Source organism: Egretta garzetta, unplaced genomic scaffold, assembly GCF_000687185.1.
Source record: "Egretta garzetta isolate BGI_Z169 unplaced genomic scaffold, ASM68718v1 scaffold34, whole genome shotgun sequence".
Taxonomy (NCBI): Eukaryota; Metazoa; Chordata; class Aves; order Pelecaniformes; family Ardeidae; genus Egretta; species Egretta garzetta.
In genome coordinates, this window is record NW_009259586.1 from 5,415,235 (window position 1) to 5,438,684 (window position 23,450).

The 23,450-nt window shown below is 36.8% G+C and overlaps 1 protein-coding gene across 5 annotated transcripts in view; it reads right to left on the bottom strand.

The window, feature by feature from the left end:
- MBTD1 (mbt domain containing 1) overlaps positions 1-23,417 on the bottom strand; it is a 37,873-nt gene extending 14,456 nt beyond the window's left edge. Inside the window, exons 1-13 of one of the 5 annotated variants that reach the window (XM_035893289.1) lie at positions 22,394-23,417; positions 21,882-22,070; positions 16,222-16,423; positions 14,966-15,099; positions 13,908-14,022; positions 13,729-13,814; positions 7,372-7,489; positions 6,583-6,717; positions 6,017-6,105; positions 4,482-4,716; positions 3,136-3,191; positions 2,753-2,857; positions 1,827-1,974 (exon numbers count right to left, since the gene is read on the bottom strand). In XM_035893289.1, coding sequence (XP_035749182.1) covers positions 1,827-1,974; positions 2,753-2,857; positions 3,136-3,191; positions 4,482-4,716; positions 6,017-6,105; positions 6,583-6,717; positions 7,372-7,489; positions 13,729-13,814; positions 13,908-14,022; positions 14,966-15,099; positions 16,222-16,375 — 1,375 coding nt within the window. In that variant the 5' untranslated portion in view covers positions 16,376-16,423; positions 21,882-22,070; positions 22,394-23,417. Of the gene's footprint in view, positions 1-1,826; positions 1,975-2,752; positions 2,858-3,135; positions 3,192-4,481; positions 4,717-6,016; positions 6,106-6,582; positions 6,718-7,371; positions 7,490-13,728; positions 13,815-13,907; positions 14,023-14,959; positions 15,100-16,221; positions 16,424-21,881 lie in introns of all 5 variants that reach the window. The other 4 variants (XM_035893288.1, XM_035893286.1, XM_035893290.1 and 1 more) reach the window with 4 other exon arrangements.
- Positions 23,418-23,450: the final 33 nt, after the last annotated feature.

The following is a 23,450-nucleotide window of genomic DNA, read 5'->3' on the forward strand; positions in this document are numbered from 1 at the left end:
TGAGTCATAGCTCAGTACTGCAGGGCCAGACTCATCAGGCAGCTAACATTAACAGTCCAAAACGCAATCCCATTCTTGAAAGTGTCTGAGCATCTTCATCTGCTACTGATTTCAATCAGAGATGAAGATGTATGGAAGGAACGAGCTTATGAAGTCCAATGATTTCACAGCAACTTATTTAAGTTAACCACATTGACAAATGTAATTTGGAAAATAGTGTTCGCATTAGGTATCTAATATCTGCATGAACAGATGCTGTTGGATAGCTAACAATTAATAAGGGTAATAATGTGTCAGTTCTGTGTATTAATGCTTTTCTTTTTAATGCACAGTTCCTCTGGCTAGATGAATGAATGAAAGGACTTGTGTACAAATAAACTTCTCACCACACACACTAGAGGTGTGTCCTTGTTAGAGCAGTCAGAAGAAACTGCCCATTTTCAAGCCCAAAATTTGGAAAGCAAAATACACCTCTTGTAAGAGCTAAGAAGCTTTGATCACTTTGATCCTATTAAGTATTTCAATGGGCATTATATTCTGTATTTTACTCCTGTTAATTCCACTTTCAAGTGACTTTTAGATTATTGCATGAGTGATTTATAATCGCCTCTCAGTGGACGATACAGGATTGTTATGGAAAACTGCAATAAAATGGAAAATATACATGTAGATAAAGAATAAGGTTGCCACAATACAAGAAACACAGAAGTATCATAAATCTGTTAACAACAAAATTCAGATATTATTGTGTAAGTAGTGTTTGAATAGTAAAGAGGAAAAGTTTCGTCATAGGAGTTTTTTTCCCCCCATTCTGTATCATCAGTTTAATGTATTTATTTCTAAATTGATTTATATGTATTGATATGGATGCTTTTTCCTCCCACAAAAACTCTTCCTATTGCAAGAGACTCTTGCACCACTTATTTTTGAGGGGTGATTATGCCCATGAATTTCTAGACAGTAAGTTCACTAAATCGGTTTACTGAAAAATAACAGTACATCTGTCCAACTGCACTTTCCACATACTCAAAGATGACAGATTCATTAGTGTGCAATAATGAAAATGATATGAAGTTATTTTCTTCATGTTGCATTACACTGTCTTTGTAGTTATTACCTAGAAAAATAATTCAATAAGTACAAGTAGAAGCCTGAAAGAATGAGAATGGAGAAAAAAAATCCATTGAAAACCATCATTATCTGCTGTTACCCAGCTAGTTACAATCCTCTTTGTAAACTGCTAGACCAAGACAGTAAAATGTAAAAATGAAGGCAATACAGTCTTCTGTAGGCATACGTGCTAGTGGACAGACAGCTTTTTCTCACAGAAGGGATTATGCAGCATACAACTCTAATGGCTACTTCCTCGAAGCTCAGGTTTGTGCATATTCTTCAAAAAATTAACAGGTATTTTGTGAATTAGCCTAAGTCTTGGATTCTTTACACTGTTCATTAATCCTTTTGGTGGCCAGGACTTCCCAAGCAATGATGTATTCTGAACAGTCCTTTTTGGTGACTAGCATACTTCCCATTCACTTAATGGATATACTACTCAACCAGTGACTATCCTCAATTCCTGACAGCAAAAGCAAATTATTTTAGCCAGAGAATCAATCAGATGTTCAATTTGACTTTTTCTAAGTGAAAAGCTTGTTATCTCTGTTTTAGATTACTTTGAAGTTATGCTGTTGTCTTTGTTTCAGACTTGAGAAAGTCCTAAAAAGTGACACGAATTTTGTAGACTGAGTTAAGAAACAAAGCATATGGCACATACAATATCACTGAAAAATATTCAAAATAAAATGTGGTCAGAATGCTATATGTACCTCTGGGTGGAGTTAGTTCAATCATGTTAATTTCACAGAAACCAACAGGGAAAATAGAAGGGGAAGTGGCATGGTAACAAAACCAATCAGACCCATCTGCTGCTTCTGAGCCATCAATCCCAATCATAAGATAGCCATCTGCTAAAACCTTTGTAAAGAAAAACAAAATTTTACATTAAATACCTTTAACTGCGTGACAAGGCTAGAAAGAAAGCATGCCATGTTTCAAAAGAGTGAAAAGTAACTCAATAAACTTAGGACATTCAATTATAACAAAACAAAAACCCCCAAAGCATACCTGTCTCCGAGATCGTGTGTACTACTGTCAAAAGTACCTTTGATAACTGCACAGTTATGAGATGAACATTTCCTTTTCTGATCTCTAGTTTATTTTTCTTGTGAACATCAGTTCTCCTTCTAAAGCTTTATAATTCAGACTATTCTTTAGCTTGCAAGTGTATTCTGCACGCCATTAATAAGAAAAAAAGACTTGCAATCATAACCACACTCCTCATTGGTAAGGTTATGCAATTCTGATAAGCTAGGAAAAAAGTACATCCTTAAAAAGTCTTCATAGACTTCCACAAGTGAGAAGGATGAGGTTTCTGTCTGAACAGTTGCAAAACATTTGGTATGATTAGCAGAAGATTGTCCTGCAAATTAATCTCACAAATACCTGTACTCTAATTAAAGGTAAGGCTGAATTTCCAGAGATTAAAGCAAAAATAAAAAATGTACGTGATTATATCCTTTTTCATAGCACTTTTATATAAATAATTAATGGATGTATTCCATAAACATTCACTGTGTGAATGAACTGCATTTCTTTTGGTTTTGAGCTTTTTTTTTTTTCCCAAAGCTGAATAAAGGTGAGTGAAAGAAAGGATTCCTGCCTACCTTCACAAAATACACATTTGTTTCCTTACCTTTCTAATAGTTGCCACACATATTGCCGAAAGGTTTAAGGGATCTATAGCTTCCAATTTCATTCCTTCTTTAAACCATTCTCCAGCTGCGTCAACCTCTTTTACCTGAAGAATCACATAACAGCACCAGAAGCTAAGAATCTAATAAGCCTAGAACAAAATATAACCCCACACTGTCAAACCAACAGATTGAAATACCTGTTCTATCATCCCTGCTTATGTCAAGGAGACCAAATTAGGTAAGTGTTTGAATAAAAAAAGCAATGCTTGTGCTGGGCATATTTCCAGGATGCCAGTAGAGTTTCAGGTCTGTTTTACACACACCAGGGACTAAAGGTCCTCAATCAACTCTGAGAAAACAGCGTTCTTGCTGGCAAACTCACCTTCATAAATAAATGTGGGGGTGCATCAAAATGTCCATCCTGTTTCTTTGTAATATCTACAAGGAATATTAGTACATATTATTCAGAAGTTTTGTTAATAGAGCAGACAATACGTTTTTCTGAATACATTAACTAGTACAATGCAATCACGTTATTGGTGTGGTAGGCCCACAGTTTATAAGACTACCACAAAAATCTAGAGGACATAAGCCATCTATTTTCCTTGTTGACTTCTACCTGAAATACCTCTGTAACACAATCTCAGTTAAGGGGGAAAAAAGTCCCATGTTTACAAGACCACTTGATTATGTCACAAAATGCGTATAAATATACATAGAAGTTTTTGCAAAAAAATCGGCAAGTAACCAATGTGCACTTACAACATATATTTTAAATATAATTATACATAATCACTTTAAATACATGCATGTAGCTGTGGCTGCATGCTTTAAATACATGCATGTGGCCAACTGTTGAATATCACTTTCCAGGGGAATCCCTGGAACTCTGTTAGAGACATTCTTTCTGGGAGGTAGCACTGTTCCTGCTTTCGCTAACTGCTGTTATTTATAAATGGTTTCAGTGAAAGTTTAAGTGCTAAGAAAACTGAAGGTTTTCCTGAAGGGATGTCTTGTGGAACGTTTTACAGAAATTCTGTTTCTGACAAGAGACGCAAGCTCAGTGGATCAGAGAAATAGTAAAAAAGGCTTTTTTTTTGGTTAGAAACCTTAAATATTTCCAAATTACCTAACATACAAAAATACTTGTAACAAAGGCTTTAATGGTTTACCATCTGTTACAACTGTCACTTCACCTTCCCTTCCCATCTCCTAATGCCCTCTAAAACATGTAAATCTTGCAATATAAAAATATTACATAGTCCCTGAATTTGCAAGTAAAAAAAAAAATTCAGTATCTAATAGGATACTTGTCCGTGTTGTATTGTACAAAAGAGACAATCATGAAGAAACCAGGAGTTTGAACTCCAGGTATCAGCACAAAATATGAGGTTTACCATGCCTCAATATTGCAGTTCAAGGTTTTCCTGCCTAGACAGTTTGTTAACCACTGTTTATCACTGAATCTTTCTAGATATGACATACGACAAATCAACTGAAGATTTATTTTGGCTTTTCCAATGCTGTAAAATACTCCAATTATACTTCTAACTGAAACTCCTAGATGTACTGTAATTGCTAAAACCCCTGGGATGCATTATATAAATTTTTAAAGATCATTATTCAAGCTAAGTTTTATTAATTATATAAAGTGACAGCACTGCTTAAGTCAGACTTCTCCAAGCCAATACTGCCCACAAAGACACCTCTAAAACACAACAAGCTTACCAGATCTTTTGAATCTGTGTCCTATACTTCGAGACCAACCAATATGATGAATGAGTGGACTGTACATATGGCACCAGAAGTCATCAGTTTTGTCTTCACTTTCTTCATACACCAATCTTAACCGTCCCCCAATGACACTTTCTACAACTGCTACCCTTGTTCGACAAAGGTGCGTTTTGTCAACAACTTCTACTCTCATGGAAGTTTTGAATGGATACTGCATACTTTCAGACACCTTAAAGTAACAGGAAAAAAAACCATTCTGTAAGAATATACTCTGTTTTCCCTTAGTCATCTGCCATCTTCTATTAAAGTGCAGTATCAATGCACTTTTCATTTAATTCAAGTATTGTTAATCAACCTGCAAAAATGACACACAATTTCTCTTACATTTCATTGTACATGGGGAAAAATGAAATGTTTCAGAAAACTAAGTAGAATAGATCCATCAGTGCTTTAATTGTATCAAGTACAGCCCCTAATACAATTCTCATATAAGTTACAGGAATTTTCCATTGACTTAATGAAAAGTTTGTTTCATTGTTAACAATGGATAAAATTACTTTGAGAAACAATTAAACCAACCCCAAGATGTTGTTTTTTTTTTTTTTCTTTGTCACACTTTAAAAATAGGATTAAAAGACTATTATAAAAGGCATGGAAAATAAACCTTCAACATAATTAAAGCTGGCCACTCACAAACATTTTTCTTCATAATATATCAAAAAGAAAGGAAGAGATGGAAATAAATGTTAATCTGCTTTGCGACAATACATTCTCTTTAAAAATCAGTATCTGTCACTTGCCATTTCCATTATCCCCCAAGGTGTTCAGTTCTTGCCAATTTAATTTGGCTTCCAACTGAGACAATTTTTAAATAGAAATAAACAACTGCAGAAAGGGTTTTTTGTTTTGTGGTTTTGTTTAGGTTTTTTTAATATTAGATGCAGTGTAAGACAACAAACAAGTCTCATACTCCTACTAAAAGCTAGGTACCATCTCACAATATTAGTAAGTAAACTTACAGCACACTATACAGGCGGCTGCCACACTTAAAAGACATGACTTAAAGACAGCAAAAAAATATAGTCCAGAGCAGATGAAAAATACTAACATTTGAAAGTATGTACTTTATTGCATCTAGGTATGAACATTTCGTTCAGTTTCTTGAAATAGTGCATGATAGAAGTCATTCCTGAATTAGAAAAATGAGTTTTAATTTTTCTTACGTATCACAGGGTAGCTTATTAGCACTTTTTTAATTTTTAAATTGGGGTATTTTAAAATTAGTATAAACTAACTAGTTTTTAAAGAAAATTACTTTCCGCTAGAGGAAACAGTTTTCCAAATACATACTGACAAGCGTGGACATAAATGGAGAATAGAGATTCCAAGGAAAACTGTATTTAAGGGAAGAAAGTACTGTATCACCCTCACTATAAGAGGAGCTGATGTGCCATTGTAAAATACTTCAGTTCTTCACATTGTGCTGCAATTTTGTTTATAGTACATCATTGATATTGCATCAGCCTTACCTTCTGAGAAAAGTCAGGAGGAAGTGTTTTGGCACCAGTAAGTCGTTTCACTAGAAAAGCTTTCCAGTTTGTGTATTTGTGTTGGATGGCTGTTGCAAATGAAGGGGAAAAAATAAGCCACTGATTTTTAATTGTGTCCGTTAGAGACAATATTAGTCTGGAATATGTAAATAAGAAATCCCAGATGACTGTTAAAAAGCCTGGATGACAATAATGACAAAATCCTCTTTAGAGAATGAATGCTACCCAAGATTAAGTTTATGGGTATGTCAGGGCAAAGAATTTAATAACAAAATATAAATAAAATCAGTGCATGTTCACATCACTGATTAGCTAACTGCTTCCACCTTGATCTTAAAAACTTCTAAGTCACATGAGATGGGCTACTCCAAGAAACACTTTCAGCATCAGTCAAATCCTTATTTTTCCAAAAGTTAAAATGATTTATTCATAACTTGTTGAAAGATTTGCTATGGTAAAAAATACTTGGATATCTGAACCATGAGCAAATTTAGTTTAATAAAGACAGACTTAGATATCAATCAGTAAGGCTACTATTTACATACTTCGAGGAGGGACTAGGGGCTTCCCACTGGTTGCACACCAACCAACTGGGTGGATGTCAGACCCACAAACGTTGCACCAGAAGTCAAGACTTGAATCATTTTCAAAGCCTTCGTATCTTAAGAGAGCATTGTAGCCTGAAAGAAAGCAATCCCATTTAAAAAGACAAGAATTAAACAAGATTATAAAAGATCTGTTAATATTTCTTTACCAATCATAATGTATATTACATTGGATTTTCTAGACTAGAACTTTTTATAGAACACTATTCTTACATCACATTGCTGCATGTTATTAATGCACAGAATGGATTACTTTGACAAATGTGCATGAGCTATCATGTAAGGCAAATTTTAATTAAAATCATTGAACTATAAACCTTTAGAAGTTATACATAGAAGGACAAAATTAATTACCCACAGTATCTGCTTTTTCATATCTTAGCTATGTGACCTTGAATTTTTAACTTTTCTTTTAACCAAAAGTGATATATATATAATGAGGCTTACTTGCTAGCTATTATGCAATTTCCTATCTCCTCAATCCACACTGCTCTTACTGTACTCTGAGGCAATATAAAAAACCAAAACAAAACAGGCATTCTCAAGCTTCAGCGAAGCCACTATAAAACAGGACAACATAGTGATAGTGCTAAAACATCTGACTGACACAGCTCTGACAACCTAACCAGTGTCAACATTCTACTAACCAGGTGACCACTGACAAAATTATTAGCTCCCTTCACACTGCTATTTTGATTATTAAAATAATTTCAACTAAAATATATTCACCTGCTAATTTTACAATTCCAGCTATCCAGAAGACTTTGGTAGGTAGGCTGCAGTCGGTGTTTGGAACCTCCACTCGCACTCCTTCTGAGATATCACCCCAGCATGTCCCCATAGGTGCCTATCATTTAAGGTAGGGGGGAAAGTCACCAGTTCACCACATGAAAATATTTTTTTGTTGTTGTATTAGTGTTTTACAAGCAACTTAAAAAGATAAACCAATCAATATACAGGATAAGACATGAGCATACATTTAAAAAACAGCTGTTTTATGAAAATCTAGTTTGGTTTTGATTTGAATCTTATGTGTAGTATTGTAACTGTATATAATTATTAATGTGTATTTCCTGAAAAAACTATAGGATTCCAAGTTTAAAAATCTGTAAAGCACAAGCACAAATAGCTTATACTCACAGGTGAGCTTTATTCCAATATGTTTCAAGTAGGCGCAAGCTACTGAGTTAGCAAGAACTGTGTAGTTCTTCTGCAATTCTACTTGCAAAAAAGTTATGATACTTTAGATTCATACCTGTACCACAGACATCAAAATCTTTACATTCTGTAAATCAGAAATGTTCCTGAAAAAATGCTTAAAAGTTATTTCTTGAATCTATTCTGATGATTTATTACAGTGGGGTTTATCACCCACTGGTTTGCATCCTCCCAAGAGGAACAGGCTTTCCTACCACCTGCAAATGATCATTCTATCGAGCAAGCAAAAAGAATAGAAGGCCGAGTGGCACCTTTTTAATGAATGCCAAAAGAAAATGCACAGCTAGATTTCTCACAGAGTCTGGAAGGCTTAGACTAACTTGTTAGTAACAAAAAGAAGTACAAGCTTGATGAACTATTAAGGATTTGGGGAAACTTGGAGATAAAAATTACATTTAGTTTGCTATCTCAAGAACAATGTTTTGTTGAACAGATCACCATGAAAAGATAGTCAAAGATGGTATTGTAGAGATATCAGAAATGCACAGTGCTGAAGAATCTAAAACCTTAAAAGTGACTCAACTGAAGTTATATTGGTAACAGAACAGAAAACGACTCAGTCTACATTAAACTAGAGATCACCAAGAAGGCAAAGATTCAGAATTGTGGTATTTTAGAACAGTCATATCAATTCTAAAGGGTTCTGAGAAAAAGAAATTATTATCAGTTCAGAGAATATCCAGGTATCACAGGAACAACTGAAGGGATCCTCTGGTTCTGCGCCATAGCGGGCAGGCAGTATTCTAAGGCTGTGTCTCATTTACAAAGCTCTTTCCAAACATAGAGAACTTAACAGCTCAGTGGAAACAGCCTCCAACTTCAGAATTTTGGCTGAGAGCCACAAGTGAAAAAAGTTGGATTAATCCTGAATGATTGGAAATCACAATACTGGAATTTTGCTGGCAATCAGCAACACCCAACCAGCAGCACTAATACCCTTCACTAGTAGAAATATTTGAGGCTAGGCATACAAAACTTAAGACTCATTTTAACTATTAAACCAAAAATAAGTTACTGCAAGTATTCCAGTTTCTTATTCTTGAAGCCTGGTCTCTTCGTGTTCTGCTATGTCCCATCTACACCAGTCTAGACTGCAGAGCTCTTTTCTGCCATCTGGCAGACAGAGAGAAAAAAACAACTTGAAAGATGATGGCTTATTTTCACACACAAAATATGCAGACACAGCTTCTTAATCAAGTCCTATTACATATTCACTATCATCTCTAAATTGACATGCAGCTTTCTGAACTGAATTGGGGAAATAAACTTTTCTAACGGCATATTTTAGTCAATCGTGTTGCCTTGTATAGAGATACAGATGAGGCCAAACAATCAAAAATAGTAGTGCTGAATAATTTCATAATCCAGCTGCACTTAATCAAAATATATTTTACGGCCTGCTCATCTATTCAGTTGATTCAGAGAGAAAAGTATATCAAAACACTCCTCACACTAACTGATAATGGAAATGTCACAAATTTTTATGCCTAGAATGTGGATTGGTATAGAGGGAAATAGCAGAAAGTTAAATTTGTCCTTGTCTGTGAAAATATTGGTTCTGCTAGTTCTCCTACACCAATCCATATGGCTCACCCTTTAGAAGAAGGACGCCATCCTGTGTAGCATCACTACTGAAATGCCAGATAACACTACTGTCCTGAAGTGGTTGTTTACAGTATACCTGGTATACTGCGCCATCTTTTCCTTTTTCACTCGTTACAAATGTTCTTAAGGGAGGAAGACTGGATAAACCAGGGCTATAGCAGCCATCTTCCTTTGTATCTTCTCTGTCCTTATCTGATCAATCAATCAATGTTTGCACAGTGCTTTGAAAAACTCACAAAGCACTATATAAGTGTTAAGTCTTATTCATCTGCTGGCTGGAAGGGTAACTCTGAAGACTGGATTGGCATAGTGCGAACTAGCAGAACCATAATTTACAGGTAAGAACAAATTTACCTTTCGGACTCATGACGAAGAGATCCACTTCATGTCACTCCCAAACAAGGAAGATCTGGTTCATGGCTTCCTGCTCCGGGAGATGACGTGGGAGGGTTTATCTGTGAGCGGCAGCTGCCTTCTCTGCAAGGTAAGTTGCAATCAGGAAGATCCTGTTTGACAGGAGCACCTAAAGGCTAAGTATCCCCACATGCCTAGCTGAACAAAGATGTCGCGAGTTAAATAATCGGCTTCTAAAAGTTTTGGATGGCACCGACATTTCAGATCTGAAACTTGAATAAGGATTTTAAAGGCAAAGCGATGCTACCAATTCCTGAAGCGTAAAGATACTATGCTGATACCTTGTGTGTGAACAGTAACCCCCCCAAAAGGTAATGCCAATGTGCAACATGCTTTAAAAATAAAAAGTTCAAAGAAAAGCACTGCCACCTAGTGTAAAACCCTGGAAATGGTACCTTAGCGCAAACTATTTATTTATTTATTTAACAAACAAAAGAAACTAAAAGAATGAAAATATTTCAGTTCAGGATAAAATTAAACCGGAAGAATGACTAAAAAATTCTTAACTTCAGAAAATATGCATCTCACTAGCAACAGAGTGGAAAAGAATGATTACTATTAGTTGTGCATTAAGTTGTACGTTAAGTAGCACTGACAAAAATTCAAAGCACTGTATTTGCTTTTATTTCTAGGAATGATTTGAGCAAATAAAAGCAAGTATAGAGAAAAGTAAAAACTGTTTAGAAGAAAATGAAATTGGAATACAGGTTAGCAAGGAGCACATTGTATGTCACCGAGATATAGCACAACACAAACTGTTAAATGAAGAGTTTTCCTCCTTGCATCAGCTACCGCTGTGTGCCTGATTAATGCAATTTGGAAAAAAGAAAAAAGCTGCAAGGTGAACAAACTGTAATTCTGGCTTCCTATATGACATAAACCAAAGCAGCTTCTCTAGTTTACTGAACCATAAAGTGGGCACAGTTGTATGTACTGTTGCTAGTGAATTTCATTGGTGTCAACTCAGGACTGAGGTCTGGAATGAAGGTAACAGGGAAGCACAAAAGCCACATTAAGGGCATCAAAAGACTTCGAAATTAATTCTTCTCATACAGAGATAGAGAGAACTTCAGGATTTAAATGTTTTAATACTAAAATGTAACTGGTTTAAGTTGAAGAGAAAATAACTCCCAGGCAAAAAAAAAAACTGATGTGGGAAAATTATGTCAGACCTGAAATACTGAAATATGCCAGGTTATTAATAAAATAATCAATAAGCCAAATCCCACATCTTGTAATGCCCTTAAATTTTCTTTATTATTGATCCAAATGTTCCCTATCAAATATCCATACAGATATACCCAGTATAACGAGATACATATTTTATCTAATAACAAATTTAATGTTAGATATGTTATGATTTTACTGTCAATTAAAAACTTTTGTTTTGAACAGAATAAGCTTTATATATTCAATCTCGCAGACACACACACCCTACATGCATGGAATCCATAATAGAGATGGTAAACAAACATCGACTAATACAAACTTTGACCAATCAAAGCAATATAGTACACAGAAAACACAGCAATAATCTTTCCAGACCGACAAAAAGAGTATAGTTTCTTTTAATTATCAACATAGAGTGGAAGAGAGACACGGATCTAACAAGAGACTACTAATGTGTTTTCAGATTCTGACTGGTTTAAGTAATGTATTTTTCAAAGAAGTAATTACAGTACAACTAAATGCAAATCACACCCTCATAACACTAACTAATGTCCTCCAAAGAAGCAGAAATATCCAAAGGACACTTCAGGAGTTGCATTTTACTTGTATTAAAAAAAAAAAAAAAAAAAAAAAAAAAAAAAAAAAAAAAAAAAAAAAAGAAAACCGGGGACAGAAAAGAAACATTCAGGCTTAGTAGCACTGTTGCCAGGTAGCTTGTGAAAATTATCACGGTAAATGTGAACATTAGTACTGTATCTGTTCACATTATTGGTGCCCCATTCGACTTAGTGAATGAAGCAGTAAGAAAGAAGATATAACTCCTTTTAATACAGAATGTTATAGCATAATTGACAAGCGACCCAACTACTGTAGCTGTATCCTAGTTAAGGATGCCATACATAATGAAGCATTTTGTTATAAAAGCACAACCCACATTATCAAACAATATCTTTTGATATGTACTTATGAAATTACTTATAGCACGTACCTAAACTGTGAAAGCAAGTGCAAACATGCTTACTTAAGCACGTGGAATTCGATACAAATTCATGAAGCTATACTAATGCAAGACTCTGTTCTGGGCAACAGTTAAGGCCTCTAAGCATAAAGGGTGCTATTCAGAAAGTGCCAACTGCCAAGAGCCCTCAGCTCCTACCGATTTATGAGTTGACAGGGCTCAGCATGAATTCCAGAACTGTAGAGAAAATATGTCTCTCTTCTCCCTCATGGACAACTTCCACAAAACAAAATGTTGGTTTTGATTGCAATTTTCATCAGATAATTTTGAGCAAAATAAAACTTTGTAAGAAGATGGAACACTTCAACTTCCCAAATAAGTACGCTGAAAAAACACTTTCTGTAGGAAAGTTTTTACTGAAGAAAGTACTGACAATATTTTAAACAAGATCTAATAATTGGAATTTAACAAACACATTGAAGACAGATGGTGCTAAATATTTTCCTCATCCCCTCACTGCATTCTGTAATGACTGAGGACTTTTTTGTTTGGGATTTTTGTTACTAAAATACAAAGAAAACCAACCTCCTTAACTTCAGATTTATAAAAAGCCTTCATTTTCCTCTGTTTCTACATTACCTGGCAACATGGAGAATCTGACTAAAAGCTAAGAAAAAAAAATCCCAAATCCAAATATGTAACCAAAAGATCAGTTCAACATAATGGAGCAAGCTTGACTCAATCTAAAAAGCCTTTTGTAACTTTTTCTAATATTGCATGACCTGGTTGATTTGATACTCTGGAGTGCATTTGATGATTTCACACATTGAGTGTGAAAAAAATAATTTTGCAATTGTTCAAGAGTCCTCCTTTTACTTTATTCTTTGATTATGAGAGCATGTATGATGAAAGTAACTGATAGTGTTCAAAATGGTTTTAAAGAACAGATAAACCCAAATATACCTATCTAAAAAGTAGTCATACTAACACAGTTCACAATATAAGTTTCATAGTTGTGCTGGTTTTGCCTAGGATAGCGTTCATTTTCTTCACTGTAGCTGGTATGGGGCAGTGTTTTGGATTTGTGCTGGAAACAGTGTTGGTAGCACAGGGATGCTTTAGTCCCTGCTGAGCAGGGCTGACACTGGGCCAAGGGCATTGCTGGCCTGTCACCCCACCAGCAAGTGGCTGGGGGGGCACAAGGAGATGGGAGGGGACGTGGCCAGGACAGCTGACCCCAACTGACCCCAGGGATATCCTACACCGTATGACATCATGCTCAGCATATAAAGCTGAGGGAAGAAGAAGGAAGGGGGGGCGTTCAGAGTGATGGCTTTTGTCTTCCCCAGTCACCATTACGCATGATGGTGCCCTGCTTTCCTGAGGATGGCTGAACACCCGCCTGCCCGTGGGAAGCAGTGAATGAAATCCTTGTTTTGCTTTGCTTGTGTATGGCTTCTGCTTTACCTATTGAACTGCCTTTATATCAACCCAGGAGTTTTCTCGCTTTTACCCTTCTGATTCTCCCCCATCCCACTGGGGTGAAGTGAGCGAGCAGCTGCATGGGGCTGAGTTGCTGGCTGGGGTTAAGCCATGACAATAGTTCAAGGCCATGAAACATATTTAGATATGAATGTTTTGCAAAAATGAATTCAAGAATTAACACGGACTCTCTCTCATGCACACACACAAAAAGATAGCACATATTGAAAAATACTTACGTGTTTAAAACAGGTAACAGGAGCTGCTGTAAAGCTATTGCTATTGATGTAGTTACCCCAGCTGAAACCTTCCACAGGGACAGCTGCTAAGAGAAAGTTATTTTATTTAGGAAGCTGCTAGTGAGCCACAAATCTAGTATTACTAAGAATTTGTTTCAGCTCTGTTTATAGGACATTACCTGCTTTAGTCTTTGCCTGGTTTTGTAAAGTTGCCTGGTACTGAGCATATGCTGCTAATTTAGCCACTAAGGGTTGTTTTTGTAGAACTTTAGCCTTCTTTGTTGGAGGTTTACCCTAAAACAGAAAAAAGCTAAGTAAATAAAGTCTTCTAAACTCCCATCAGGAAATTTCCATAGGTCTGTAGCATATCTCTGGTACATTTAATTAAAATTACAACACAGAATGGAAGTTGACTAAGTATCACAAAACTACATGTAATATTAAATAAATTTAAAAACCAGTAGCAAAGAATGTCCAAAAGATGACTTTTGTACTAGTATTCCAACTTGAACAGCGTTATAGATTCATTGTTGTTTACCTGAAAAAAAGATAGCTTTTAAAAGCAGGTCAAAAGGAAAAACTTTAAATCTAATTTATACCAATGCAATTTCTTGGCATTTGTTGCAATGAATTTGAGATAGGATATAATGATATTTCCTCACATTTCTATGTCTTTTCTCGAATGTTACAAATATACCTTCATGATTAGTTGATTAATATTTTAAGTGAACAAACCAAAACGCATTTTGCAAATCTACGTGGTTAGGAAAACCATCAAAAAAACCCCCACAACTATGCTACGTAAATCTTTATGCCCTCTAAAGCCCGAAAGTATCTCGGGTATGAGATACAAGGAATTTCAAGTCACTACATGTGTGGACTGAAGATTTTTCCCTGATCTTTTTCTTGCAGAAGGGCAAGGTATGAGATCAAGGAATTTAAGTCACTAACAGTGTGGGACGAAAGATTTTCCCTGATCTTTTTCTTGCAGAAGGGCAACTACAGCAGAAATTAAATAAGTCAGTGTTCTCTGGAATTTGTTCTGCTGAGCAAAGTAATTTGTTCACGACTGACGCAGTTTTGAGTTTTGGCTTACAAAATCAGTCATGTTAAAGTTTTAATGTGTTAAGAAACTTGACCCATCTTAAAAAAGTCATGCAAGTTTTACAAATGTACATGTTTTATACACACACAGACTATAATAAATATATAAAGAAAATGGTGTCTGTACCGCTACCTGAAGTCTGGCCAGAATGCTGGCCTTCTTGGAGTTCGATGAATAGCTTCTAGAGCATGACACACTGCAGAAGCGTTTTGTTTTAGAGTAAAAAGCGTCACGGACACCAACCATTCCACACATCTCGCATGTAGCTAATCAGAGGAGAGAAAAAGCCAAATGTTAAGAGTGTAATAGAGACCTCAGTAATCATTCAGAACAAAGACAACATAAGGAAGGTCCTGTAGGTGGCACCACCAAACAGTTTCTTAGGGTTTGACCCTGAAGAGAATTGCACAGAAAAATAACTTAAGATAAGAACACCACCACAAATGTCAGTGAAACACTAAGAACCTCAAGCTCATTGGTGAAAGGGTGCCTCTTTCTGCTCCCTATCAGTTTTACCACTGGTAGAAGTGAATGACCCAGCTAAATCAGCTAAAGCCAAAATCTGTGTTTTCATGGTTCTCAAGGAAACGTCTGCTTTGAATCTGGGCCTGCCAATCTTGATTTCCTCTAAATATTTAATACTTCCGACCTGAAATAAAACCAGATCTCTTGTTTAAGTCATAAATTAGTATACCCAAAGTACCCTAGCCCACCAATATTCTCTTCTAGCTTCAGAGGCTGACAACATCACCCACCCACTGAGTTGTTCTATGAGTTTGTGACCAACTTATGCCAAAGAGACAATACCAAGATTCTGCCCAGAAAGTGCTCTACTAATCACTAATAATTTTGGCTAAAATATTTTTTCCCTGATGATGAAAGCAATCCTCCCTTTTTTTTTATTTTTTCCAGTATACTCTAGCTCACAGCAAGTGGGTAGTGAACAGGTATACACTGACAGACTTTGTACAGTAACGAAGTTTTCCTAGTATAGGAAGAAATATATTTTAATACATTGTATAGATAACAAAGAGAGAGAAAATATACGCCCAAGTGTAGAAAGAACACACTGACATTTTGCTCAAAGAATAGAAACAATGTACATGAGAACATACACATGCATGTGCATATATACACAACACACGTTTGATGGGAGGGTGGATGTTCCCATGCTATTTCTTTCCTGACAGTGGGATTCAAAATCTATCTTATTTCAGTTTAGCAAAAACAAAGCAATTCTCCCCTCCCAAAACAAACCAACCCCAACCCTTCAGCTGTTTTGGTCCCTTTTCAATCAGGACCAACTTTGGGGATTGGACCCTCACAACTCAACACAGGCTAAACCCCGTAAATACCAAACTCACTGTACTCATGCATCACATACTCACCCATGCCAGACTTGCCATCTGGATAAGTATAGACCTGTCCATTGTTCTTTATAATTGGGAGACTGGACGGCAAAGGAGCAACCTCCTCTTCACTCTCATCTGAACTGGAACTGCTGCTGGTGTCCTCACTACAACTATCATAACCGTCAAACATCCCGAATGAATCACGTCTTCTCCTTTCTGCTCGTGAAGTATGTTCTGTCTAAAAATTAAAAACAAACAAACAACAAAACCCCCAAAGAATAGCAGAGCATTCTGAACACAAGTATTTCAAAGTCAATCTTAAAAAGTTTCAAAGGTCAAAGTCAGCCTTCAAAAGTAGATGTACTAACAAACTGTTCTATTGGCATCGAGATACGAGCCACATATTGCCAATTAAATTAGCATTAAACTAGCCAATTTTTGGTATTGTGATATACAGGAAGAAAAAGCTATCTCACGATCCACTGAGAATACTCAGTAGCAGTCCATACATTTCTTTTGCTTGGTATCTTCAGAGTTCATTAAACCTGATGTGCTGAATAATGACAGCCACACAGATCTTATATGCAAATGAGCACATTCCAGATGGCTGCAGCCAATTTCACTAAAATTCATTCATTTGAGAAAGCTGGGCAGAGAAAAGACAGTTCAACCAAGAGGGCACTTATGCCACAGGAACAGAAATGAGAATCTATCTCTGCTCCCATTGGCTTGTGGGGCTATCGATAAATCACTCTGCCTCCCTATGATTCAGTTTCTCACATGTGAAACAGGAATACCTCTCTACCTCACAGGGATGTTCTGAGGATTAATACATTAACAATTATGAAGAGCTTAGTTACTATGGCAATAGGGTCTGTATAAATGCTAAAAGATAGAAAGGTGACTAATTTGCCACTGTCATATATGAAAACTTGTTACATAATAGAGTTTTCCTATAACCAAAAAATCTGAGGTCAAATAAAACATACAGTTTTGAAGAACACACAACAGTTAAGCAATTTCCAGCAAAGACATTAAAGAAGTATAAACAATAGATTAACTGATGTCTTTTTTTCCTGATGCATAGCCAATACATGCATTTTAATGCAGTGACAATTTTACACAGCTTTACTGAAACAAGGCTACTGCTACGTGAGCTGCCCTCATTAAGCTAAAAAAAAAAAAATTCCAATATTTTCATTATCCTTAACAGTATCTACTAAGTTTGAGAGGAAATAACAGATAAAGAGAAGACAAATTCTACAATAGAAGCACGAGTTAGGAGAATGAAGTATAGCCAAGAAAACCGAAAAAATATTAAGAAAGCCTTTGCCTCTACTTCCTTTTCCAAGAGCTAATTTTATTTAGAAGTCATTGCAGACAGAAAAATAATGTGATTGGACTTTTCCTTCTTAAATTGCATTTAGATTCATAGCTTTAAGATTTCATCACAGTAATTCCCCAAATCCCTTTCCTAGAGAGTAGATGCCTGAACATCTTTATTGTTGGATCTCACCCGAGCCTTTTTCTGCTGTGCTATCCCTTTATTATAATATTCTCTATTCTCCTTTACAGTCTGACTAAATCCTATTATGGAAGGATTTCCTTATAGTTAAAAGGGAAAACTGATTTCCACACTGACCCAATCCTACCATCCAATAAAAGAAACAAAACCCCAAAAAATAAAAAGAAAAAACCCCAGTAAATACAAAAGGTTATGCAATAAGGTAAACAAATTTAAAACACTTAAAGCAGCTCTGAAACAAAACAACAACAAAAAAAGTCAGTGTAATGTTAATTATGCATACATTCCTCAGCCCACAATTCAAAATTATATTAAAACAAATAAAAATTTAGGATAAGGCATAACTTGGCAACTCCTTGAAGGAACTGACATCTTCTGCCTGAAGTAGCTAGGGCAACAGTCACAATCGTTAGAGGAAACATTGAGAGATGGCAGAACAAAGCCTAGGCCTGACCTGCCCTGGTCAGCCTTACCCATACACTATCGCTGCTGCGATTAGCCAGCAAGATGCCAGATCAGTTATTTGTTTGTGTGTGCACGTGTGGGTAGATTAAGGCAGAAGTTGAGCACAACGTTGCCATGGATACAGTGTTCTGCGAACAGTGCCAGTAATTTACAGATCAGAACACGAAGACTAGTCATCTTCCTTAAGATTTCATGAACTCCTTAACATCTCACAATATTTAACTTTCCTTGACCACAGCCTCTGCTAAGCAATAAAATGCAATACCATATTAACCATTCACACCAGTAATACCACAGCACCACGATGCCTTCTAGTATTAGGGATAGATATTAGTGGTGTTACAGAGAGGATCTCCTTCCTCATTGACTCATCCTCCATAAATCAGCTGATCTAATTTCACTAAGAGATTAGGGCCTCGTCCCACACAAAGGAGGACTTCAACCCTTCAGCGGAGGCTGCAGTACAAGGTAGTCTTGGGACATCCCTTTTCCATTCCAGACTGGATTGCTCCAGACCCACACGGCAGTTCTGCTTTGCCTGGTACTTGGCCGGCAGAGGTTTGCAATGCGGTAGCAGCTCAGAGGAAGGAAGAGAAGTGCAGCCCATGCCCAGTCCCTCCAACTCCCACAAACTCTACAGCCAGCACTGCTCCCGCTGCAAGGGAAGGGGAAAGGAGAAACGGGAGGTTGGAGGCAAGATGAAGGACCGGTGGCACAGAAGGGAAGACTGGCTGCTCTAGGCAAGTCGAAGCATGGTGCAAGATTACAATTGCAGATATCACAAGAGCACAGTTGGCTCTTTTTTTTGTTCTTCTTTTGCATCACATGTATTTAGAGCCTCAGTATTACTGCCAAGCCCTCTTTGCCAAAATATCCACGGATGAGAAAGAAAGTATGTCCACTTTCTATATGGAAAGTTGGGCCCTCTACTAAGAAAATCATTCTTCAGTGTTATACAGGTCCCTAAAGTTTGTCAAGTTTAACTACACTGTCAAAGCAAGTCTCATATACCATCTTTCCATTTACGTTGTATTTGGCCAAATTGTCCCACTTCAAGTTATGAGCAATTCAAAAGAGCAGCTTTGCTTATTGTTTTAAAATGATACTGTAGTTTTTATAAAACATTTTTATCCAAGCGCTTGCCAGAAGATGACCACATTTGCCAGATAATTTATGTAGGACATTCTTAATGTTAACTTACAGTTATCTGGATTGTAATTCTGGGGAAACTACTCAAAATATGTTTTGTGAGGCTTGAAAAAGGTACGGTTTTGCAAAAAAAAAAAACAAAAACCAAAGTACTTTGTGTGCAGAAGTAGGTGGAATTTAGGGAAGATGATATGCAAATACCTATGCCGGAATTTTGCTAGAGCAGATCAAAACGTTTCTATTTTGATCATAAACACCACTAAGGTTCTTTTTAACTGATGCTGAGAAACAGCATTTGTAGAAACAAGCGAACAACACATGGAATCTCTGATAACCCTTCCTGCAGAACTTAGAGGTCCTATTCTTTTGCAAACCCTAACATCTGAAACAGAAAAAAGTTGGGGTACAACTCTGAACTCAAAGGTCAAAAATGGCATCCTTACAAAAAGGACAATATATGCCTCAAACAGAACCATAACTGAGATAAAGCAGCTGCTTTGGTAACAGCAGCAGCCTGCAATTCCCACTGAGTTCTTGCAAGCAATGAGCAGCAGCATGTGCGCCTTGTCAGCTCACCAGCAATATCTGGTCTGTCTGACAAAAAAGCACCCAGCCATGGTAGCTACAGGACTTCTACGAATGGAAGCCTCAGAAAGAAGAGCTTATTGCTCTGCAAGGTGTTCCCACTGCATTTTGACACCCTGTCCATGAGAATGCAGTCCTTCACACAAAAAAGCTACCAGTGACTTAACAGTCACGAACTTGATCTAACACCCAGAGTAGGATCAACCCATGTTTTACAACATAGGCATACAAGAAAGAAAGAAATGTTTTCTACTCTGGGTTTAGCACCAAAAATCATGCTGCAGAGTTTGTCTTTTCCTCAAAACTGAACCAGATGAGCGTTCTTCACGTTCCAAGAAATGAGGGAATACCATCCTGCCTATCTGCAAAACCTGCTTTGAGCAAGAGTCCGGCTTACTATGAAACTTAGAACCTTGCAGCTGACTAAGAGCATAAGAGCAGTAGCTTAAATAACTCCACCACTAAGAAAGAGTCTGCTAGTACATGAAGCAGAAGCAATGCACAAACAAAAGAACGAGACAAACTTTCAGGCACACTGGCAAAGTCTTATTTTCCTAATGATATTGCTGGTTCCTCAACAGGAAAGATTTTTAGATAGAGCAATATGAAGTCTAGGGTAAGCAAGACTGGCAAATAAGCCTGACGACTATTTGCTTGGGGGTTTTCTTACATACTTTTCTTTATTGAAGGGATGGGTGGAGAAAGGAACTCTTAAGAACTGCTTTCTTATTCTGCCCAACTTCCCATTTTCCTGTTCTTCCTCTCCTCCCTGTGAATACTTGGCAACAATGTATTTTTAAGAAATACTCTTAATTAACCATTACACAAGGCAAATGGTACGATAAAAGAATATAATTAAGGAAACCGGTTTCCCTAAAAGCAGGAAGGTAACTCTAAACAAATATGAAAAATAACGAGTTTCTTACTCTCTTAACATATAGTGTTATATACATACAGTTGAATTTGGTCAGCACATTATAGCATACATTCTTTGAGCGCTATAGCTACTCTTTCAGCATAAATAGTTGGTCACAAAGGGTGAACAACGCATGGCCAAAACACAAAATAAAACCATTTAATGTTAATTAGACATCAAATACTTAGGAAATTGCTTTAGTGCCTTGATGAAGACTATGCTCAAGTATTAGCGAAAGTTATGAGAAAGTGTTTTGAAGGTGAAAACTTGCTACAAAAAATACCCCATGATTACGTAACCAAACTTCTCACCCCCAAGTAAGTGCATCCTGGACAAAGGAGGATGATGCAGAACAGTCACAGAAAGGTTTCAAACCACTCAAAATGGTTGTTGTTACTAATGAATCAATTTGGTGCCTGAGTTCAGAAAGGCGGCAATTTAGAGCTTGGTGTACAAGAGCCGTAGCTTAACAAAGGCCTACCAGCACCTATACAGATAGGCATCACTTGCTATACACAGACCTAACCCCCAGAAACAGGACAGAAGTATGGACAGATGGTATTTGAGGCCAAGGTCAACAATGAGGTCATCACAACCTTCAAGCCAAGGGTCTGCGATAAGACACATTTACTTTAATCACATATCCTTAACAGATCGTACATTTCCCATAGCGTATTTCCAGCTTGGCGCTAAATTTGATGCACAGCTTTTGTTTTCAAAAGTTCATTAATGTTTTAGGCTACAAGCTTAGTTTTAGCTCCGGATGTTAGCATTAGGGGAACAAGACGATGGAACTAATTTATTACAACTCTTCTGAATGTAAGCTGGCCAAAATAATTTACTGTAGTAATACTAGCTTGCCCCCTGCGGACCTGAAGTCTAATTGTGCCTCATAGCATGACAAAAAAAGAAAATTCAAACATGGTACCAATTTAAAGAAAACACACTTTCAGCTTTCATTAAAAACAAACAAACAAAAAAACCCCAAAGCTAAACATCTTGGGATTCCTGGAAATCAGAACCAACCAAACTTACTTTTTTATATAAGCAACTCACCTCTATCTGGAAATGTGCCTTCCACTCTTATTATAAGTAAAATCTCTGCTGGAAAATTACAGAAATGTTTTTTCCTGTCTCTTCATTTGCTATGTATGACAGCATTTTGTCTGAAGCCAGTTTCTGCTGTTTGCCAATGGTTTTGTCCATAGCCTCTTCCCCAGGGGGTTTCACACAAGAGGGGAGACTCTTTCATAAAAAAATATATCAAATTAGCAGGCAATTTTGGAGGGGGTGTGTGATGATTAATATGTGAAATATCTGAGTTTTGAGAAAACTGAAAATCTGTTACAAACTCCATTATGTTTCTACAAAGCCCTTACAGGCGTATCTGGAAGAGGCAAATATTTCACTTTAAACAATGTTACCATTACAAAAAATAAATTTAAATGTAAAAAAACCCAAAAACCAATACCAACCCAAAACAAAAGTCTTCAACACCTGAATTAATTCCATGTGCTCAGAACCAGATTCAGCAAAATATCACACATGCCCAGAGTATACTGACTTACCTGAGAAATGAAGGTATGCAGTAGTAGTTTGCAGAAGGTATCAAAAGCCTTGCAAAATTAAATCAAATTTTAGAAGGTAAGAGAAATGAAAGCCAACGAGAGGGAACTTTTGTACATATTTTCATTACTGCCAGTCACCTAGCTCTTTAGGGAACAACAATGAAGAGAATTCTTACTTTCAGTCTACAATCCTTTTTCACATGCAGAAGCCTACACACTCTCAAGAACGACACCTAAACTGTTCTTGTGGCTTAAACAATAGATTCCACATCGGAGAGCATACACCTCTGCTGTCTTTCCCTATAGCTTACATTACACCCTTCCTCAAAACGATCCCTAGGCAGAAGAAACGAGTAAAGGCTACTAACCTACCAAGTCTGATGGCCTTTTTAAAGGAATACAATTGTTTTAGTTCCCATTTAGTGTTCCAAATTACAGCCTCTCATAGCCTTTTTACTCCGATTCCTTACAAGTCGAAATCGGACTGTTATAAACGAATGCAACAAATAAATAGGCAAATGCAGGTTGTAAAACCTGCAAAATAATCTTAATTTAAAATACATAAGGCTGCCCTGCAGCTTTCAGTTTTAACTGGGTTTAGATGTGAAGAATCACAAGGGCTGCCACCCACATTTTAAATCGTTACTTTAAAATTAATTACTTTTTCACATGCAGTAGTTTCTACCATAATCAGCATATGCTTTGCAGCAGGATTTTTTTTTTTTTTTCTTTTTTAGAGCCACACTGGACAGAAATTGCTACACTTTAAAACATTTCCAGCAACAACCTGAAACTGGTTGCGCGGGTTTACTGCTCTTCACATTAAGAACAAAGTCACAATATAAACAGTCATAAAAATTATACAGAGAGGAGAACTCGATGCAAAGAATCCAAAACTTCTGAAGCGCTAAAGAACACCCTGCAGCACTGAGAATGAGCACGACTGGAAAACTAAATCTTAAAGGCTTTAGCTAGAAGAGGAAGCTGCTGAAAGGCCAGCGCTTCAGCGGAGAGCGCGGATCCCAGCGCGCCTGTACCGCTCGGGACGAGATCATCT